This window comes from Aotus nancymaae, unplaced genomic scaffold (assembly GCF_030222135.1).
Source record: "Aotus nancymaae isolate 86718 unplaced genomic scaffold, 86718_ANA_hifiasm-v0.15.2.pri h1tg000009l, whole genome shotgun sequence".
Lineage (NCBI taxonomy): Eukaryota > Metazoa > Chordata > Mammalia > Primates > Aotidae > Aotus > Aotus nancymaae.
Window position 1 is genome coordinate 16,357,744 of NW_026988420.1, and position 21,891 is coordinate 16,379,634.

The following is a 21,891-nucleotide window of genomic DNA, read 5'->3' on the forward strand; positions in this document are numbered from 1 at the left end:
TGGGCATAGTCGCTCACGCCTGTAATCCCAACTCTTTGGGAGGCCAAGACAGGAGGATCACCTGAGCCCATGGGTTCCAGACCAGCCTGGGCAACATAGCCAGACCCCTTCTCTAAAACAAAAACAAAAACCTGTCTTACTGTTTCCCTCAGTCCCAGGAGAGGGGGTGCTGGTTCTGTTAAGGGTCTTCAAAATCCTGCCTGTGGGGTTGGGGTTAGGGATGGGGCCCCCATCTGCCCCTGTTCTTCCTAAGACCCTGACTTCTGCATTCTTGGGGCCATGGTTCAGAGAAAGGGGCAGGGAGGGGATGGTGCCATCTCCTGAGTTGGAAGAGAAAGAAGACAGCAGGCTGTGCCTGCCTCCTTCCGTCCTGCCTGGATTCTGCCTGTCCTCCCCAAAGAGTATGGCCCCACCCAGCCTACTCATCCCCTGTCCTGCTCTCCCCAGCAGCCAGGCTGCACTCCCCACCGCGTGCACTAGTCACGCACCACCTGGACCACAAGCCCCCTCCTGTACTCCTGAGCAAATCCCTCCTGTGCTTGACCTACTCAGTTCTCACCCTCTCTGAGTAGCATTCCCAGACGATCTCTTCTCTGTATCTGACAATAACTATTGTGGGAGGAGAGATTCTCTAATATGTTTGGGAAATGTGGTTTCTATGCTGCAGGACTTCTCAGAACCTTTGATATAACAAGGTCTGCTGGCAGGAGACCAGCCAGCACACATAAGGACCTCAGGCCCTTGACACCTCTTCCTCTGGGAAGCCTTCTGGCATTACTCGAGATTACTCCTTTCTAAATTACTCTTGCACTTAGAAGGAGTGCACCACTGTTTAGTTCTTTCTTAGTCTCTCATTTGTTTTCCCAAAACTTCACTGCCTTCATCTAGGCCCCCTAGCAAAGCAGCTTGAGGACTGGGGTCCTATTTCATACCAGACTAAGCACCTGGCAGGCACATCACATTTCATCAACTGACTTCTAAAACTGATTAAAACTAGTGGAAAATAGGGTCAGCTTTCTGAAAATTTCCCCACTGCCCTCTTACATCAACAAAAGTACTTCCCGTGAGCACTTTCCATTGAAAGGAACAAGGAAGTGATTCTTAGAACAGATGCTACCAAAGGTGGAATTAACTTTTTTCTTTCCCTGTACTAATCTAGATGGTTTATCAATAGCAACACATACACCACTACACATCACACACACACACACACACACACACACACACACACATACACCCCTACACATAACACACACAAATATATACAGAGCTATCCCAGATGTCCCCTCAGTTCCAGTAGTTACAGAGATGCATAGAGACATGTACCAGAACCTTCCTTGGTAATTTATGCCCCTTCCATGCTTCATCCCACAACTTGCCAAGGAGACGCTCTCCCATTCTGCCCTGACCACGTGGCTTTCCCCTAAATACCCCTTTCCCACCCAGGCTCTACCTTCATATTCTTCCATGAAATCACACTTCGGTGCCAGCCCAGATGATACCCTTCCTCCCCAACGCAGAGACCAGACACAATTTTTCTCCTCACCAAATCCCTGTCCTAAGACACAGGAGCTCATTCTGTCATTAGCAGTGTGTGTAGTATTGTGTGTATGTGTGCAGTGGTGTATGGTGTGGTGCATGCGTGCATGTAACTGTGTGTGAGGTATGTGTGTGGTGCATATGTGTGTGGTATGTGGTGCGTGTGAGGCGTGTGGTATGTGTCTGTGTGTGGTATGTGGTGTGAGGTGTGTGGTGTGTGTCTGAATGTGTAGTATGTGCTGTGTGTAGTATGTGTGTGGTATATTTGTGGCATATGCACATGTCTATACATGTGTGGTATGTGCTGTGTGTGGTGTGTGAGGTGTATGTGTGGTGTATATGGTGTATGTGTCTATGCATGTGTAGCATGTGGTGTGTGTGGCATGTGGTGTGTGAGGTATATGTGTGGTGTGTGTGTGTGGTGTATGTATGTGTATGTGGTGTGTGGTATGTGTGAAATGTGTGTATGGTATATGTACACATGTGTGGTATGTGGTATGTGTGAGAGGTATATGTGTGGTGTGTGGTATGTGGCGTGTGTGGTGTATGTGTGTGAGGTATACATGTGATGTGTCTGTGTGTGTGTGGTGTGTGTGTCTATGCATGTGTGTGGTATGTGGTCTATGTGGTATGTGTGTGAGGTACATATGTGGTGTGTGTGATGTCATGTCTATGCATGTGTGGTATGTGGTGTGTGTGTCTATGCATGTGTAGTATGTGGTGTATGTGGTGTCTTTGTGAGGTATATGTGTGGTGTGTGTGATGTGTCTGTGCATGTGTAGTATGTGGTGTGTGTGATGTAATGTGTCTATGCATGTGTGGTGTGTGTGGTGTAGATGTGTGTGTCTTGACTGCACTGGTTCCTTGAGGCAGGCTCTGTGCCTTCCCTGAATCCTCCCGGGCTCAGCATGGCCTCAGGACTCCTCTGGGGACCTGGAGAAGGGACTCTCTCCCACAGTGACCCCCTTGCTGTGGCTTTGCTCTTCCTCACTGACTGTGGATGAAGCCACCTCCAGCTCCACAGCCCCTGCACTGGTGACTTCCCAGTCACCGGGAGAGGCCAAGCTGACCTGGGTCCCTCCAGGATATCTGCTTTATGGGCAGTGGACATAATTCACTAGTCTTCCTCACTGCTGAGGTGAGGGCATAATCAGAGCAAAGCCACGATGACACAGGGAACCCTGGAGCATGAGAGCAGCTGGAATGTTTAGATTCAGGAAAAAGGGAAGAGCCCATGACAGGCGAAACAAGTGAAGGCCCCTTCATGGTGGGGCGTGTGCATGTGCAGTGGGTGGGGACAGGGATGTGCTGGGAGCAGGAGGGATGGAGTCATCCTCTGAAAGCTCTAAGGTGGGACAGGGAGCAAGGATAATTGACAGTGACAGCACAAGTAACATTAAAACATGACTAGATCATTCTATGATGCATTTATACTTCTAAGCATCATGTTGCACATCATAGATATATATAATTTTATCTAATTAAAAAAATAAAGTCATCAAAAATATAAAACACTATTATTCAGTAAAGCAAAGATTACCTAGAGATGAGTGGAGCTTTAGGGGAAAACGAAGCCCCCAGCCTGAAGTATCTAATGCTTCATACCTTACAGGAAACCCCAAAGAACCCAAATAAGTGTGTTCTAAGTCAGCAGCAGGCAATTTCAGCTTCTTTGAGGTTCCCAGAAGTAATAAAATTTAACATTTTTAGCTGGATCTAAGCTCATATGGATTTTGGCATTTATTTCCAACATTAAATAGGAAGGAGAAAAATGAAAGTTTATAAAACACCCATATTTCTCCAAATAAATAAATAGACGATCCCCTCACTGCCCCCGACCCCACCCCGGGAACTATTAACGGCAGGTTATTCTGTGATTAAATTCACACAATGCCACAGCCCACTCGCTGCTGTGATGAAAGTACCATACCACTGTGCTGGGTTTATATTTAGCCCCAAAGCTGGGTCATCAGAAATAGCAGAGCAAGATTGTTCTATTTTTATCAAAAATTAGTACATTCTTTAGGAAATCATATCTCAAGGTGATGTAATTCTGTCCTGGAGAAAAGGGAAACGTATTTTAAAAGGTTGCTGAAAATGATAGAATTACTGACTATAAGGCAGGTGAGCGGAGTAAGACAAGGTCCTGTCTTGTAAACCCAGGTGAAATGACGCATTAAAAATCAACACTTTCCTCATCTCCACAGCTCTTGTTCATTAGCACCCTTTACACTCACGTCCTCAATCCCCACTGTGCACCAGCATCATTCAGGCAGTCAAGAGCCTGCATCCCATTCTAGGGCCCTCCCAGATGCTCCCTGAGAGCTTTAACCTCTCCAGTCCCTCCCTGGGGGTACCACGTCAGTGCCCTTCTAACGATGACTACCTTTTATGAGTGTCGGCCATGTGCCAGGCACTGTGCTAGGCATTTTATGTACATAATTCCACTCAACCTTCACAAGCCACCGAGGCAGCAGTGAACTCATTTTACACTGATTCAGAAGCTCAGGATGGCGAGTGACTTCCTTAAGGGGTACAGTCATGTTTTGAACTCAGGTCTGCCCAACTCCAAGGCCAGTGCTGTTAACCTCCCCTACATTCCGTGTCTTCCACTGGACTCAGGGCACACTGAGGTGGAGCTCACATGCAAAGACCACCAGGAAACAAGAGAACCGGGGGTCTAGCCTGGCATCCAGCAACTGGACAAATGGCAGCTCTTTTTAAAGGCAAACTTTCGTTATCAGTCCAAGTCTTAGCAGCAGACCCCAAAACAGGCACTTTCTTTGGCTCAACATACAAAGATAGCTTTTACCTGCTCCGGGAAGAAAGGCTGAGATGTTTCTTTCTAGAATACAGACATCATCACTCATAACAGCAATGATGACAACAGCCGCCAGCATTTGCTGAGCACTCTGGATGTTCCAGGCACTATTTTAAGTGCTTTACTCAGACAACCTCATCATACCCTCATGGCAGTGCTGTGAGACAGGAACTATTATTATCCCCATTTGTGTAGATGAGAAGGCTGAGGCCCTGATTGTACTTGATTGCGAAGAGGTAGGATGACCTGGGTGCACGACACATTCACTGCCTGTTGAGATCACCTGTGACCACCGCATACCTTGCCTTTGCGTGTGGGTTTCCTGTGGACTGCCCCTTGCATCCCCTAGCTCAGGATAGTCACGAGGGCCATTCTTATCAAACAGATGAGAAAACAGAGGTCTAGAGCAGGTAAAGTGGCCCCTGGGGCTTTGGTGAGGATCTGTTTTCTGAGCTACCAGGGTACCAGCTTTGTAATCAACTGCTGAAGACAGACTTCTGCGCAGGGGGTTGAGGTGGAGTCCCGTAGACCTAAGGCAAACACAGGAGACAGAACATAGATCTTTGGAGCCATCAAAAATACTGTGAGCCCTTTAGAAACCTTTTCTTTTAAAAAAATATTCAAGCCTTCAAAAAGGTTATCCAAACTTGCAAGAATATTTAACATGAAGCTCAGATGCACATGATGATAAAGAGAAATGTGGTGACTGTCGAGTCATCCCAACTCGTCCTCTGCACTAAATGCAGGTCTGAGGCTCTGCAATCCTGGGCTGCAAGTGCAGGTGTTGCTTATATTGTAGCATCCCATGGCAGGGCTAACCTCCGGCCTCATGCTCTTCCCCTCTCCCATGTTTTCATTCTGATTATTTGAATTTGTAGATGCATAAAAAATGATGATTTGGCTCCAGCTGCCAACTAGGAGGTTGTTTTGGTCAGAGAGACACCTGGTGGCTCTTGAGATAAACCACACCATCCTGCCAAAAGACACCTTTCTTGCCCATGTAAGGTGACCAAGGGATGCTGAGGAAGCACAGATTCTCCTCCTAAGGAAAGCACCAGCATTCAGCTTTGAGAGGAGGGAGCTTTCCAGAGGAAGCATAACAGATTATAGGCTTTAGTGCCAGTGCCAAATGGGTTTGAACGCCCCTGCTGTGTCCTGGACAGTCAGCTGAACAACCTGAGGCTTGGTCCCATCTGTGGAAATGGGACAGTTATGCAAATAGCTCTTAGTGCCATTGTGAGGGCCAGACAGGCAAGATGAGTGACAGAACCTGCCCAGGCTCCCAGCACTCAGCAGCCTGGAGGTATTTGAGCATTGTCTGTCCCCTGACCTTACCAGGAGGACCTGGATTCACTTTCAACAGGTCTCTCTGAGGCCACTGCACACCTGTCTCAGATGGCTGCCACTTGGTCAGGTGTTGGTTAACGAAGAGCAGGAAGGCTTTCCTCCCTCTGTGTCCCAATATGGTCCATCCACAAAGGACATCCCTCCATGAAATCATGTTCATGGGCTTTCCTTTTGGGGTGGGAAGGGAGTATTAGCCCTTTCCCCCCACTTTCTGCATTTCTGTATGCTTAATTTTTTGCTATAAGCAGTTATTATGTTTATATTGAGAACAATTAATAGCCATCTCCATTTCAAAGGGCAAAAATGTTAAATTTCCATCAATTCTTTTCATTTGAGCCCTTGGATGGTTTTACATCTCTGTTTATTCATCTTCTTGAATAAAGGAGATTCTGGATTTCACAGCATTACTTAGCATTCTCATATTCTGTCCTGTAATTTCAACCACTGTCATTGTCTTCACACAAAGAAAAATAGCAAAGTAGACATCTCTCTCTGGAATGAAAACCTGGACAATAGTGTTTACATGCCTGCCCAAGGTGAGTTTGAAAATGAGGAAATAGAGCAGTTTCATTCCTCCCAGCTCCACAATACTTTCCAATACCAAATCAGCTTCCTCACAAATCAAGGTAATCTGCAAAGGGAAATTGAGAGTCAGCATGAGTGGTTGCTTAAAGTATTTCTTTGCACAAATGTTCCTTTAAAAAAAAACAAAACAAACAAAGATTCAATTAAGAAAAATGTATGCAGGCCGGGCGCGGTGGCTCTCGCCTGTAATCCCAACACTTTCGGAGGCTGAGGTGGGCAAGTCAACAGGTCAAGAGATCGAGACCATCCTGGCCAACATGGTGAAACCCTGTATCTACTAAAAACACAAAAATTAGCTGGGCATGGTGGCGTGTGCCTGTAATCCCAGCTACTCAGGAGGCTGAGGCAGGACAATCGCTTGAACCCCGGAGGCTGAGGTTGCAGTGAGCCAAGATCGCGCCACTGTACTCCAGCCTGGCGACAGAGCAAGACTCCATCTCAAAAAAAATTATGCAAATAAAAAGTGTCTAACTCAATTGTATACACATTAGGAAATTTACCTACTAAAACTGTCATAATTTTTTTAGAGCTAAAAAAAGTCCTTCTGCAATTCAAATAATCTCTTTCTAATTACACTATTTGATTGCCTGATTTTGGTCTACGCTGGATTTATAAAAAATAAAAGCCATCTTTATTAATCTTGATTCCTTGGTAATCTAGCAAAATAATTTGAGAATCTATTTTCTAACATGTCAATTTCCAGATGTCATTTTCGGAAAAAGATGAAAATTACTGCATTTGTTTATTAAAAAGGTAATCCCATCACAATTCTTCATTAAGGTCTTAAAGACTAAAAGTTAATAGAGACGCTGTGATTTATTCTGCCTGAGGAATATATCAGGAAAATGTGCTCAAGTTTTAGAAAGTATCTATCTTCTAAAGAAATGGGATCCCTTCCTAAGGTGGTATCAACCCTCACTTTTCACAATGGGATATACACAAACATGAAATTTCTGTACCCAGGCATCTGGAAAAAGTCAGGTACGCGTGGCATGAAGTCCTCCAGGGTGTGCTGGAGGGAGGGGCTGGCCATCTAGCTATGAAGTCACATTGAGCCACGAGATAATCACCTCAATAATTCCACAGTGCCAGTACCAAGATGTGGATATGGGGGGGAGCCTTGAAATGTGATAAAGGACTATGCCACCAGCATGTCTCTGGAACCTACAATCGGGCAAGGTTCTAAAGTAGGTAGTTTGTGACAGTGGAGACTTCACAATGTCTATTTCCCTTTGGAGGAAGGCGAGCACATGTCCCAGTTTGCCTGGATAGTCCCAGTTTAGGCCAGTTGTTCTGGCATAACTATTCATAGTGCCTTCTTCCACTCTTCAAAGTGTCCTGGTGTGGGTGAAGATTACACTGTCAACTCCCTTTAGGCATGGCTCACTTATGCCCCCAGCCACCCCAAGATGCCCACAGAGCTTTCCCAGCAGAGCCCGCTAGTCAAGATTTTTCTGCTCCTACTCCTGACCCACTCCCTCAAGGCCAAGAAACCCAAACATATCCCTCCTGGTTGAGTGTGTTTGAGAACAGCCTTTTGCAGACACTCGCCCTAGAACAGAGGGGTGCAAACGATGCCATAATTTAGGCCTGTGTCCGACCCAGGGGGGTAGGGACTTTGACAGGGGCTGCCTTTCAGCATTCTCCCCACACGCCACTGAGGCAGGCCTGCATTAGCAAGAGGGGCTCACACGAGCGCTGGGGATAGCAGATAAAGCGGGCTCTGGCCACCCTCATATCCCCTGCTGTTAAAATCCCACACTCCTCTGCCCCCTAAAAAGACATCAAGCCAAGCCAGCGCCTCACAGACACCCTCGTGAAGACAGGATGGCACTGGCCTCTGGCCATGCATCTCACTCACAGGCAGATTTTTAGAGGAATGACAGGAACTTTATTCTAATATTGCATGGAATGTTTTTGAAGTAGAAATGGTTATCTGACAAAAAAATTCCTTATACTTTGACCATCTAAAAGGTTATTTTCTATAAAATTATATAAATATTTCCAGGTCCATAGATGAACACAATGTTTATGGTCCTAAAAGTTTTAAAAATCAACAGAATTAGATTCTTTAGATAATGATCAGCCTGGTCAGGAAACGACATTTCCCAAGCAGGCATAAAGACAGGACACAATTATGGATGGAGAGCAGAAATCCGCTGGGGCTGAAAACAATGAAAACACAATGAATGGTGTGCTTGGATTTCATAAAATAAAACCCCACAAAAACTATACGTAAAAGGTGAAACTAACCATCCAAGGTGAATCAACTGCATTCTGAGTTGAAATAATTACTAGATCACCTGGTAGATTTGTTCTTCCAGGAGGCAAAGACCTTTTTCTTTTTTATTCTTATAAGGCAAATTTCTATTCAAGGCAAAAGGACAATTAGAGTAAAGCCTTCAGAGCTGACAGACATGGCACGTCCACTGGCTATGTGATCCTGGGTGAGGTCCTCACCTTCTTGGAGCCTGTTTCCTTGCCTGTAAAATGTGGACAGTCATAGCTACCTTGCTGGTTTGCTGGAAGATTAGAGGTAATCTATCAAAAGCGCTGCTAACATGTCCTTTGGCAAGTAATGGACACTCAAAAAAATAACTACAACTATCTTGTGTGGGAGACAAGAGTTTCACTCAGAATTTAATCCAACTCTACTAGTTCACTCCAAGGGAGTGGAAGTTCTGTCAATCGCCACCAATTTCAGAGTCAATTACTGGACCCCTTCTGCTGCTCTGAGAGCCACTGTCAGGTAAACAGTGGAGCTGTGGCCACTCCTTTCCTGAGGCCCCTCGGCAGCGTGCAGAAGGCAGGCTCAGGGAGGCTGTGCTTTCCTCCTATTTGGGCAGCACTGTTTCCTCCAAGCCACACAACGCCAGACACTAGTGACATGAATGCTCTACTGGACCCCACAAGGTGACAGTCACACAGAAGACCGTGAAAACGAAGCTCCTGGGGCCATGCAAGGAGGCTCCTGCACACATACATCTCCCATGGGGCACCTGTTTTGAGCACCACAGGCTGGGCAGGGACATAGAAGGATGCCCTGAATTGTGAGCACCTAGGCTCCACAGGAAGCCGAGGCTGGACATTCAGGTCAGGCTCTGAGACCCTCACTCCAGCTGGTCAGCAACGACACTCTCTTGAGAAGCCCCTACTCCACAGAGAAGGGGCCCTTAAGCAAGAAAGAACTCGCCTCTATTTGAAGGAGGATGTGGCAAGCTCCTTGGCTGGGGATGTGCATGCCAGGAAGCAGATTCAGGCTGAAATGCACACTCCAGAGCATCGGAGAAGCGCCTGAGAGCAGCAGCAGGGACCACAAGGACATTGGTCCTGCCCTCCTAGGTGATAGGCAGGGTCACACGGGGTCCCCAGTGAAAGCACACAGGACAGAAAAGGAACAGACTGTGCAGGCAGAAAGCAACAGTCACACTTGAGGTAAACTGTGGCCTCAGAAACATGAGGCACACAGGCGTCATCAGAAAGAGCCTGACAGTGAGGTCTGTGGTTCTCTGGAAAGGCCCAGTGAGGTTTTTTGGTCCTGATGAAACTGTTCTCCATTTCATAGTAGTCATCCTAAATACTCCAGGAGAGGTCTGTGAGGAGGGTGGCTCACCTCTCATCTTCTACAGTCCTACAGGCAAGGACTAGAGTCCAAGACAAAGCTCATGCTGATGGCCCAGTGAGGCCAGGAAGCAGGCAGGAACATCCTCTCCAGGCCAAGGCCAGCTCCACTCAGACAAGGCCACGCATCACAGGGCGGGGTGACCGGACATGTCCAGGGAGTGGAAGTCCCCAAAGCTGGAGGCTAGCTCTACCCATCCTGCTGCTGGCTGTCCTGCTTGGCTTGTGGTGAGTGGAGGCAAGTCCCCGCCCTGGGCCTGCCCACCTGGAGCCATCAGATGTACTGCTCCTCATCCCTGTCATTCAGGAGCAGAGACCACTTGTCCCCACTGTCATCCACTGCAGCGCTGTGCCGAGATGGCTTGTCAGACGTCAGGGAGGACAGCGACACCTGGCTGACATAGCTGACCTGGTCCCACGGTGTGGCCCTGGGGGAGTCCCTCCGCCTGTCATCCATGCCGATGTGCACACTGACCTGGGATGCCGTCAGGGGCTTCATGCGGCCGTGCACCTGTGCCTCGTACCTTTCCAGGTCAGGCTTCTTATAGCTGGAAAGCAAGAATGCAACAGCATCTGAACCATTCTAGATACAAGGCTCTTTTTTTTCCTAACCTGGTGAAGGCCTCTCATCCATCTTTTCATAACATTCAGTATAAAACCTCAAGAGTTTCAAAGGAAAAGGGCATTAAACTCCCTATGGTTCCAGGAAAGCTCAACTGATTTAGAAACTTCCTAAGCAAATGCCTTATGCATTGTAGGCTGCCACTAACTTTTGTTAAATGAATGGACTCATAAATAAGTGAACATTTTGTTTAAAGGAAAAAATGATAAATAATACACAGGGACCCATGTCTGCATGATGTTCACATAACAGCCCTTGAGTGGCAGAGTAAGGGCAGCCTGGCACGAGGCTGCACAGCAGTGAACTGCCTGCTTACAGTGCTAAGTCACACACATGCATACCTGGTTCCATGTGGGCTTCCACTGCAGCATTTATCCCAGGCAAATGAATGGGGAGTGAGAGGCAAGCCCCACTGTGCCCTGAGCATGCAGAGTGACAGGGCCTCCTGGGAGCCTCTCACAGACGCCCCACCTGCGGGGACTCACCACTTGAGCTGCAGGGATGAGAGCACCACAGACACGGAGGAGGCTGCCATGGCCGCCGAGCCCATCCAGGGCTGCAGCACAATGCCGATGGGCATGAAGACACCTGGGGAAGAAAGAACTCACACTCACACCTAGGCCTGGGAGAGGAGCCAGGAGAGGACCTCCAGCACCGGGCTGGCCCCACCCTCAGCGGCCCCCATGGAGGTCTCCTCCTGGCATGCTTGGAAGCCCCTGCTGATGGGTCTTGCCCACAGGCCCCCCGAAGCGAGGCTTCCTAGAAAGATGGGTGTGGGGCGCTGTTGAGTGGGCCTGACTCTCTTCCACTCGCCCTGATGTTCCCAGAACCACCCACAGATGGCATCCCATTTCAGGGCCAGCTCCAGGGGAGTGGCAAAGCACAGGGAGTGGGAGGGGCGGGCACAGGGGGAGGAGAAAAGCGGCAGGAGGTGAGGGAGCCAGCAGCCCATCCTGCAGCCACAGTCCTGCAGAGGATAATCACGGCTGATGGCCACAGCCCTTGTCTAGCAGATGATGTTGACTCCAGGGCTTCATAACATCTTTAAAAGAGGAATGAGAGCTGGGTCCCAGGACAGGGTCAGGAGACAGGTATGGTCAATTTTGCGTGGCAGAGGCACACACACTGGGGGAATGAAGCTCCTGAGCTGACTCTGGGGACAGGAAATAAACCTGCCTGACTCACTGGGCTCAGGAGGCTAAGGCCCTGTTACACACGTCATCACTAACCACTCAGACATAAGGGAGATCCAGGCAGGAATGCTGAGTTTACAAACTTGATCTCTCCTAAGCCCATGGAGGAGAACTGCCTTGCAGAAAGGTCTGGAACTTTTCCCTGCCATGTTCCATGGAATAGAGGGCAGGAGAGAGGCAGTTGCTGGGGAGGGGGAAGGAGGAGGAATTACAAAGCAGAAAAATCCATTTATTTTCCTTTTTTCCTTTTCTGAGAGTTTCACTCTTGCCCAGGCTAGAGCGCAGTGGTATGATCATGGCTCACTGCCGCCTCCAGCTCCTGGACTCAATACATCCTCCTGCCGCAGCCTCTGTACTCCCAGATGGGACTAAGGTGTATGCTACCGTACCCAGCTAATTTTAAAATGTTATATAAAGGGGGACTCTATGTTGTCCAGGCGAGTCTTGAACTCCTGAGCTCAAGTGATTCTCCTGCCTTAGCCTGCCAAAGTGTTGGGATTACAGGCATGAGACAGCATGCCTGGACAAAAAGCCATTTCTTTCCATGATCATCTGTGTAAATCAGAGTGAAACAGAGCAGGATTAATGTCCAATATAAGGTTCTGAAACACCAGTAATTGTGCCTAGCATGGCCGGGTGCAGTGGCTCACACTTTGCAAGGCCAAGGCGAGCAGATCATCTGAGGTCAGGAGCTCGAGCCTGGCCAACATGGTGAAACCCCATCTCTACTAAAAATACAAAACTAGCTGGGCATAGTGGCACATGCCTGTAATTCCAGCTACTCGGGAGGCTGAGGCAGGAGTATTGCTTGAACTCAGGAGGTGGAGGTTGCAGTGAGCCGAGATTGTGCCACTGCACTCCAGGCTGGGCGACAAGAGTGACACTCCATCTCAAAAAAAAATGTTCCTAGCATGTAGCAGGTGCCTCATAGTTCTTACTAATGACTAATTCTCAGACTATATGTCTTAACAAATGGCTCAGAAAATATAGCCAAGAATCTCCACTAGCTTTTTAGAAAGGACCAGAGTGGATGAAGGCTTCGGGTCCTCTCAGCAGTTTCTCATTTACCTTTAGAGACATATAAAGCAGGGGACATAACAAAACCAGGCTTTCTAAAACGCCTCCAGCCAGCCAGTGAGTAAGCCACTCACTAACCTCAGCAGGAACCCAGGAGGGAGAGGCCTTTCTGGGCACGCCTGAAGCACAGTGGGTAAGAGCTGCCTACCTGCCGCGATAGGTATCCCAACCAGGTTATAAATCAGTGCCAGGACCAGGTTGATGCGTATCCTCCGGACTGTCCTCTTGGAAAGGTGAATGCTAGCCACCACGTCCAGCAAATCATTCTGAGGAAGAGGGGCACACGGTGAGGAAGGGGTCTGCCCATCGCCCTCCCAGCTCCCACAGCCTGGCTGCAGCTGTGCTCACTCTGATGAGGACGACATCGGCTGCCTCAATGGCCACATCTGTGCCGGTGCCAATGGCAACGCCCATGTCTGCCTGGGCCAAGGCCGGGGAGTCATTGACCCCATCTCCCACCATGGCGACTTTCTTCCCTTCGTTCTGAAGCTCCTGGACCTTGGCCACCTTGTGGGAAGGCAGTACCTCTGCAAAGACTTTGTTGATGCCAACCTAAGAGGAAAGGAAGGCAATGCCTGGTGTTGGCAAAAGGTATCAGACTGCAGCAGAAACCCCAAGTTACCCTTGCCCCCTCTGCCCTCGGCCTCTGGGTCCAGTCAGTGATGTTGGTCAACTATACCCTGCAGGTTTGCTGTCATAAGGCCAGCTTCTCCCTGGCTCCCGCCCCAACACCCTGCACTGGTTTAGGACCCGTCCTTTCCTGGATGTGCAAACAGCCCCCTTGCTGGTCTCCCTGTCCACCGCTTAGTCCCCCAGCTCTCTTCTCCATGTGCTGCCTCCACAGTCTTTCCAAAGCATCTGTGCAGCCAAGTTCCTACTCTCCTGCCTCACATCCTCCAGTGGACCCCACACACCTCCCAGAGGAGGGCAGCTCACTCCCTGGGGTCTGCTTCCGAGGCCCTCAGGGTCCCAGGGTCTGGCCTCTGCCTGATGGCCTGCAGCTGGTGTCACACTCGACAACACCATTCAGCTCCCTGCAGCATCTCCAATCGCCTTGCTACTCTGTGCCCCTGGGAAATGCTCCTGCTGCTGGTTCTGTCCTGGAAGGTGCAGTTTCCCTTTCCTAGACCCTCTCCCATTTCTCAGATCTATGTCCTGTCCCTGGTCCACCTTCCCACAGGACCATAAGCCCCTCAAGGGCAGAGCCCCTTTCACTCCTCACAGAGCCTGGCCCCACGCCTGCCTGTTGCATTCGTGGTGTTTCGTAAGTGTCTGTTGAACAGATGAACAAGTGTTAGCCAGGAAATGGGGGAAGGACACTCGATAGGTCCATTGTTAGCAAGGAGGACCATGGAAAACAGGGGTCCTGCTGCTTCCCTCATGGGACACAATGAGGCTTTCAGATGACTAGAGCTCTGCACACATTTGGAGGGGCATAATTCCTAGGAATCTAAACTGGAGCCACTGCTGTGTGGGGAGCCAGGCGGCCCTCCAGTGGTGCTGTCCTCACAGCCCAAACTCAGTACCAAGGGCTGCTGGAGAACTGCTCAGGACCGAGTCACTTATCTCGGTGCCCCAGTAAGAAGAGCTAAGCTGGCAAAATCTTCCCTTAACATAAAAATTAGAAAATGCCTATCTTAGCCCTTAAGCCACAAACTTTTTCCATCGCAAAGACTAGGAAAAGGTTAGAGAACACTAGAATTCCTTTTTCCAGGATGCATGCGCTCAGGCCCTAGGGATAAGATCTCTGCACAGCAGCACAGCACTCGTGGGACACTGCATGGCCACAGAATGACGCACATGGAGAGAAAAGCAGCCAGCGAGGGGGAAAGAGCAGGAGTACCGCTGAGCGCTGGGCCAGCTGGTGCTTACTTTTGCCTCTAACTGCTACTATGAGCTTTACACAGTTTGCAACATTAAAGGGCTGTACCTGGGTGGCAATGGCTCTGGCTGTCTTCCGGTTGTCCCCCGTGATCAGAACCACATCTACACCCATGCTCTGCAGCGTGTGCACAGCCAGGGCGGCCTCCTGCTTGACAGCATCTGCGATAGCAATCATCCCACAGAGCACACCTGGGGCAAACCAGCCAGCATCAGCAGCTACACAGGATAGGGCACCTCGCACAGAGATACCACACTTGCAATGTTCTCATCACACAATGTTATGTGCAAAAAACAAAACACCAGATTATATATAATACCATGAGGTTTTTTGGCTTTTTAAAAAGTACACACATTTACAGACGTGCACAAAAGTCTAGAAGCAATATAATTAAAATCTTTGCAGTGGCTCCCTGAAGAATAGGATTATGAGTAATTTCATTTTCTTCTTTATAGCTGAAATTTCCAAACTTTCTGCAAGGAGAATGTATGACATTTTGCAAGGTGCCTGGCTTGAAATAAATATTCAATACACATTAGCTACTAAAATTTGAGAAATATAACAGATGTCATTTAAAGTGATAACTGTCCAAACTAGAAAATCAATCCTTCCTTTGCCTTTTCCTACAGAAAACATTTCTGCAGCATTTTGCTGTTAGTGTATCTTTAGTTATAGAAGCAGTAAGGCTTTTAGGGCTGAAGTGTGAATGAGAACAGAGTGAGGGATGACCTATGAGAGGGCACGACTCCTTTAGTTGTGCCAATTCTGGTTTGACAGCTGAGGAAACTGTGGATTTACAAAGACTTGGAAAAAATTGAAAAAAAAAGAGAGAATGTGAGAGGAAGACATATTTGGCTGGAGCATTCAAAATGTGGTGTCATAAATTTTATTTCTTGCTTGAATATACTGTTACTTCTATTAGCAGAAACATATATTAACAAAGTAAAGACTCTACTTTCTCTGGGATGTAAAGCCCAGGATGGAATTAAAACACATGCAGTCTTGAGACCTGTACTCTGTGCACAACCAGTCTGTAAAAAGCACAGACAGAAGGGCCGGACACGGTGGCTCACGCCTGTAATCCCAGCACTTTAGGAGGCCGAGGTGGGCAGATCACCTAAGGTCAGGAGTTTGAGATCAGCCTGGTGAAACCCCATCTCTACTAAAAATACAAAAATTAGCCAGGCATGCTGGCAGGTGCCTGTAATCTCTGCTACTCAGGAGGCTGCAGCAGGAGAATCGCTTGAACCCAGGAGGTGGAGGTTGCAGTAAGCCGAGATTGCACCACTGCACTCCAGCCTTGGTGACAAGAGCAAAACTTGGCCTAATAATAATAATAATTAATTAATAAAGTAGACAGAGAAGAGCAGCATGGATCTCATTATTTAAAGGTGTCCTGTAGTTAAACCTGTTTCCTGCTCTGTCTGCAGGGATGAATGAGAAGGATGACTCTGAACTGCCCACCTGGACAAGAGCAACAATGGTAACAAAGACAGTTTAGAATTCCAAGGTCAAGAAGACTGAGGCCAGACCACAGCTGGCTCTGGGGCCAAGATGGAGACAGTGGGAAAGAACGAAAAGACAAAAAGACAATCTTTTGGAAAACAGGCCTGAAATTAAAGAGAGGAAGGTTTTTGTTTGTTTTCATTTCTTTTTTAAAGGAGGACTCTTTTGCCTGATATCTACAGAAAACCGCATTTCTGAGAGAGTGGAAGGAAGGCAGAAGCAGGAGATACCGTCAATAGCCACCAGGATGGCCGTCTGTCCTTTCATCTCATGGTCTGTCATAGCGTCACTGACATCACTGGAAATGGTTAAGCCGTTTCGCCTCAGCCATTCGCGGTTTCCAATCAGCACAGAGAAGGTCTGAGGGGCTGCATCTATTCAAAAGAGGCTGTGGTTATTCCTAAATAGTCTAATTTCACTATAAACTGAAAACCATGCAATCCTTTTAATAGCAATATATCAACTTAACCGTTCTGAAAAACTGTAACCTAGTAAGCACCTCTTGTGACAGCATCCTTTAGGACAAGAAAAAAAAAAAGTAAAATTAATTTGTAGGACATGTGGGTATGAATTAAGATGGGGCATTAATAGTACATGCTATATGGGTGGAAATGGTATAAACATATTAAGCATAAGGCAATGTCTGTCTTTGTCTTAGAGGTATCCACTGATTCTTTTTCTGCAGGGATTACAAGCACTTAGTTATTTCCCCAGCACACAAAGCAAGTGTCGACTACATTCATTACTGCTTGGTATAGATGACCCCACGTGAATCAACAAATAATCAGACAAGTCTATATGAAATGTTTAAAACTGCAACTCCTGAAGCTGATGCGTCTCTCACCTGTCACTTTCTAACAGTGTGTGCTGCTAACTGAGGTGTCACTGCACAGCCAGGCTCTCATGGAAAGGCCATCCTGGGGTTTTAAACGGCTGGAAGGTGATGGATGGCTTAAAACCACACAGTCTAAGTCACAATTTCACTACCAACACTTAGGAAAAACATTGGTCATGGGTTTTGTTTTCTACCTTTTATGCTGGTAGCTGGCAAGCTACTTTGAGAATAAGAAAGGCCATCCTTCAAAAGCAGTTGTCACTCCAAGCAGTGTCCCTTCCTGGCTTGGGCAGACCATTTCCCTCTGTTTCCCCTGACTTTTTCTGCCAGCTCTGTAAATATTGTCAGAGTTCTACCACACAGGATGGAAACAGGAAGAACAAAAGGAGAATTCCCACCTGCCTACTCTGTAGCTTATGAGAAGCAAGACACATTTGGGATAAGAAACAGGAGAATCAAAATCATGGATCAGCTAAGCAATGCTCCATGAATTTAAGGCAGCCATAAGCATCAAAATTTAGATGCATCCAAGAACATGAGAGAAAATGCAGGCTTTCCTAGGGGTGGGGAGGCCGGCATGGGTGCCTCAGCCATGAACCGTCTGTCGCACAGCAGAAGCAATCACTGCTAGGCATGGGACTCTCTGTGGTTTGACCCACCTCTACATTGAACCAGCTGCAGAGACAAAGGCCAGCAATACCTTTTTCTTCAGGAAGGCTGCCAGCCTCATTCAGGAGACTGGCACTCAGAGGGCGCCCACTGTGGGCCAGGATGCCTTCCACGTTGCTGACTTTGCACCCAATTCCACAGCCTGGCACCGCCTGGAAGTCTGTGCAGTATCCCAATGTCTCTGTTCCAAGTTCCTGTGAAGGTGGAAAGAGAGGGAGAGGAACCTGTAAGCCGTGAGGGGTGAAGTGAGAGGGAGGGAGGCAGGACAGGGACATGGGGTGAAGGTGGCAAGAGAGCAGCAGAAAGCGGGAACTGATAGGAGGGGAGGGAGGTGGGATGGATGGGAAAGGTTAAGACAGAGACTAGTAACTTGTAATTATTTCTCCCTCCCTTAGTAAAGATATTATAGCTGTTAAGTTGAATGAGACTAAACAGCCTGAAATCTTTCCCCGGATGGGTGCCTCATGATAGCGGACAGGTTGCCAAGTGGAAAGGAAAAAAGCAATCCACCTTAAATTAAAGAGGAGTGCAGGTGCCAAAGAGAGGAAGATGTGAATTTTATGTTGCACATAACTTCATAAAAACAATGGAATAATTAGTGTTAACAAAGCGATTTGAGGCTATTAAGAGATAACTGCTCGTGTATCAGACCCTGGAGGAGGAGGAGACAAGGTGGCAGGGGAAAAGAATGGCTGGGGTTTCTAGACTGCCCGACCTCCCCAGGCTGCACTCCCAAAGGGTAGAGTTCACATCCCACTCCTGTTGTTCTCCTGAGTCTGACGCCTGGTGATGTTCAGCAAATGCCAGTGACACTGACATCCCTTTGTGATAACCTGGAACTGTGGCAAGGGCTGACTGTGAGCCCTGTCTCCGCCTGCTACAGAGGGGCCTTCTAAGTGGTTTTCCAGACCACACAGTGAAGGCCTCCTCGGGCAGCCAGGAGAGAAGGGCGTGATGAGGACTAAAGAAGCACTGGCAGGGAGGGCAGGGCCACGTACCTCTTTACAGTATTTGGTGACTGCCACGCCCAAGGGGTGTTCACTGCTGGCCTCTGCAGTCCCCACCACAGCCAGAACCTTCCTGAGGGGCAGTGTGGCCACGTCCCCCAGCAGGAGCACCCGCATGACCCTGGGGACCCCATGGGTAATGGTGCCAGTCTTGTCGAACATCACAGTATTTATCTGCCAAAAACAACCACAACTTAGTGACCACAGTACAGATGGGGTCTTCCACAGTCATAGTCCTGAGGCAGAACTTCACCCAACCTGCCTCAGGCAGGAAACAAGACATCTGCACAGCTCCCTAACGTGATCCTCTGTCATCAATCTCGGGGTTCAACAACTCCCACTTCCCTATGTGCCCAGTCAAACCAGTCACCCTGAGGCTTGACCTTGACCAGGCAAAGCCAGAAATCCTCATTTGGCTGTACAGGAGATGGCACAGCATTGTCCCCCAGACGGTGACACCATCCACAGACTTCCTCACATCAGGTCAGGGGTCAGGACCCTGAGGGACAGTGTATAATTCGAACCCGTTTAAGGCCAGCAGGTTGCTCTGTTCAGACCATGTCCCACAAGCAGGGTTCTCCCTTCCAAGCAAACAATAATTCAGCTTCTTGTTTCTGCTGCTGAGTGGTGGCCGTCCTTCAACACACTTAACTCATCTTCCTCCAGGGATTCTTGCCAGCTTTCAGTGCACCCTTCACTCTGCAGCCAGAATGATCTTCACAATACACGATCTGGTCACATCACGTAGGTGTGCCATCGTCCACATGGCTTCTAGGCTGATGTTCAGAACCCTTGACTAAACCTTCGGCCTTTGTATTCTGGCCCCTCCCTCAACGGCCTCATCTCCAGTTCCTCTCTCTCAATGATTTTCTTCCAGTTTCTCATTTGCTCATTCAACAAATAACTTCTGAATGTTCTCGATGTCTCGGGCTAGGTGCTGGGGATACAGTGGGGCAGGAAAGCTCCACCTCCACAGGTCCTTTCCACCTGCTGGCCCATTCTGGAACATTCCTCCCCAGGTCCATTGTCTGGCTCCCACTCAACTGTAAGGTCTCAGATGAACATTCACATTCCCTTCCCTGAACACCTGTAGCGCCCTCGTCCCTGAGTCTAGGACTGGCCCCTGTTCAAGTGTCCCCAAGGCATCAAGCACCACCTCATAATACTTGCAATACTCACCCAGCTTTGCTATTTACTTTTTCACTTTCTGTCTTTCCTGCTAACCTGGTGGGCTCCTTGGCAGTTGGAAACCATGACCATCGCCAGGACCCAGTGCAGGGCCCACACACAGCAAGTGCCCAACAAATGCTGATTAAATATGTGGAAGTGTGGAAGACAAGAGGTTGGTAAGTTGAGCAAAAGGAAGACTCTTCACAAACACTATCACACGCTCTTCGCTTCCCAGGGTCACAGGACCCACCACTAATCCCACAGATGTCACGGTAGGGCTTTTGTCCTGGAGCCTGGCTACCTGAGTGTGAATCCCAGCTCTTCCTTTGATTGCTGCAGGCCTTTGGGGGCAAGTTACCTAATCTCCTGCTGCAGTTTCCTCATCTGTAAAATGGGAATGATAAGCACCTCCCACACAGAGTTGTTAATGCAATTAAATCAAGTAATGTTGATAAAGCATTTCATTATGTGACTGGTGGCCACTCTGCAGCTGTTGTTATTCCCTGTTAGACTTGGCTTCCTTTTCTATTTAACTAACACTGCTGTCTTGGGTGGTTCTCAGGCTTTTGTCTCAATGTGAAATAGTAAACAGACACTACTTTCATCTCTCAGGACGGGGAAAGCTGTTGTGTGGGCTGACCTTGTGCGCCATCTCCAGGGGCTTGCCTCCCTTGATGAGGATGCCATTCTGTGCAGCCACCCCAGTGCCCACCATGACAGCTGTGGGTGTGGCCAGCCCCAGAGAACAGGGGCAGGCGATGCACAGCACTGTGATGGACGTCTGGAACGCAAACCGGATGATCACCTCCGTCTGGGAGATGTGCTTGTTGGGGTTCTGAAAATGGGACAGAGACAGAGGCAGGTTGAGAGTTCAATAAGGAAGAACCCTAAACAAATATGGACATTTCAGGGGGGCACTGGGCCTGAGATAGCATGACCAACTTGGGTTTAGGAAACAGATGGTGTTCTGCACTGCTTTGCTGTCACAGAGAACACATTACTGCTCTCCACATCCCAGTTTCCCAACTTCATCCGACAGGTTTCCTTCAAAGAGGCATTCCAGGAGCCGAGTCACATGAAAGCCCTTGAAAGGGGAAGGCAGACTCTTGGAGATGGACCACATCTGAGGCTCTGAGGCTAACTTTACGTCTCTGTGCCTCAGTTTCCTCATATACAAAATGGAGATGACAATGTATAGCTCATAAACTGTGGTAAAGATTAAATGAGGCAATATACATATAAACATATAAAATACACAGTACATAACACCTGGCATAGGAGCAGCATCTAAGAAACTGTAACTATTATCATTATTTTTCTCTTCATTAGGACAGCTTTAAAAATGCCTGGACTCCAGGGGATCTATTCTAAGGTGATAATCATATAAATGAGAAAAGATGCAAGGATATTTACCATAGTATTTTGTTTTGTTTTTGTAAGAGCAAAAAATGGAAACAGCTAATAGGGGATTAATTAAATTGCAGATGTGGTGTATATAATGGGGTATGAAGCAATTGTTGGAATGATAATGTATATCTACACTTACTGATAAGGAAAGATACCAGCAGCACTGCAAAATTAAAAAGCAAGTACAAAATGGCAAGTGCTGGGATTTATTTGTGCAAAAATCTCTGCCTATATCTGAATACAGTATTTCAACAATACTGGAAAGATATCCACCAAAGTGCAAAATATTTACTTCTAAGGATATGATTTGGAGATATATTTTTCTTTCTATATTTGTCACTATTTTTTCTTCGTAACTTACAACAAACAAAATATGAGTCTACTTTCCAGACACTTGGTATTATTTGTATTCTGAGAGCTTGAATTATCTCAGTTTATTTTTCAAAATGGCTGGTGGTTATGGAGTATAATCAAGAGATACTATGTTCGCTTACTTATAGTAAAAGGAACAGTTGTCTAAAGTGAAGCTATGGACCACAACCTCCTTAGTTTCCATCTACATTTTATTCTTTTACTCAGAAAGGCAGGATTCTATATTAAAGGAGTCTTT

At 47.8% G+C, this 21,891-nt stretch overlaps 1 protein-coding gene across 2 annotated transcripts in view; it reads right to left on the reverse strand.

The window, feature by feature from the left end:
- Positions 1-4,654: 4,654 nt before the first annotated feature.
- ATP7B (ATPase copper transporting beta) overlaps positions 4,655-21,891 on the reverse strand; it is a 78,995-nt gene continuing 61,758 nt past the window's right edge. The window contains exons 13-22 of one of the 2 annotated variants that reach the window (XM_012466215.2): positions 20,515-20,709; positions 18,696-18,878; positions 17,729-17,891; positions 16,424-16,567; positions 14,736-14,878; positions 13,154-13,357; positions 12,954-13,071; positions 11,021-11,123; positions 10,179-10,461; positions 4,655-6,338 (exon numbers count right to left, since the gene is read on the reverse strand). In XM_012466215.2, coding sequence (XP_012321638.1) covers positions 10,188-10,461; positions 11,021-11,123; positions 12,954-13,071; positions 13,154-13,357; positions 14,736-14,878; positions 16,424-16,567; positions 17,729-17,891; positions 18,696-18,878; positions 20,515-20,709 — 1,527 coding nt within the window. In that variant the 3' untranslated portion in view covers positions 4,655-6,338; positions 10,179-10,187. Of the gene's footprint in view, positions 6,339-6,379; positions 10,462-11,020; positions 11,124-12,953; positions 13,072-13,153; positions 13,358-14,735; positions 14,879-16,423; positions 16,568-17,728; positions 17,892-18,695; positions 18,879-20,514; positions 20,710-21,891 lie in introns of those variants that run through there. The other variant, XM_012466214.2, reaches the window with a different exon arrangement.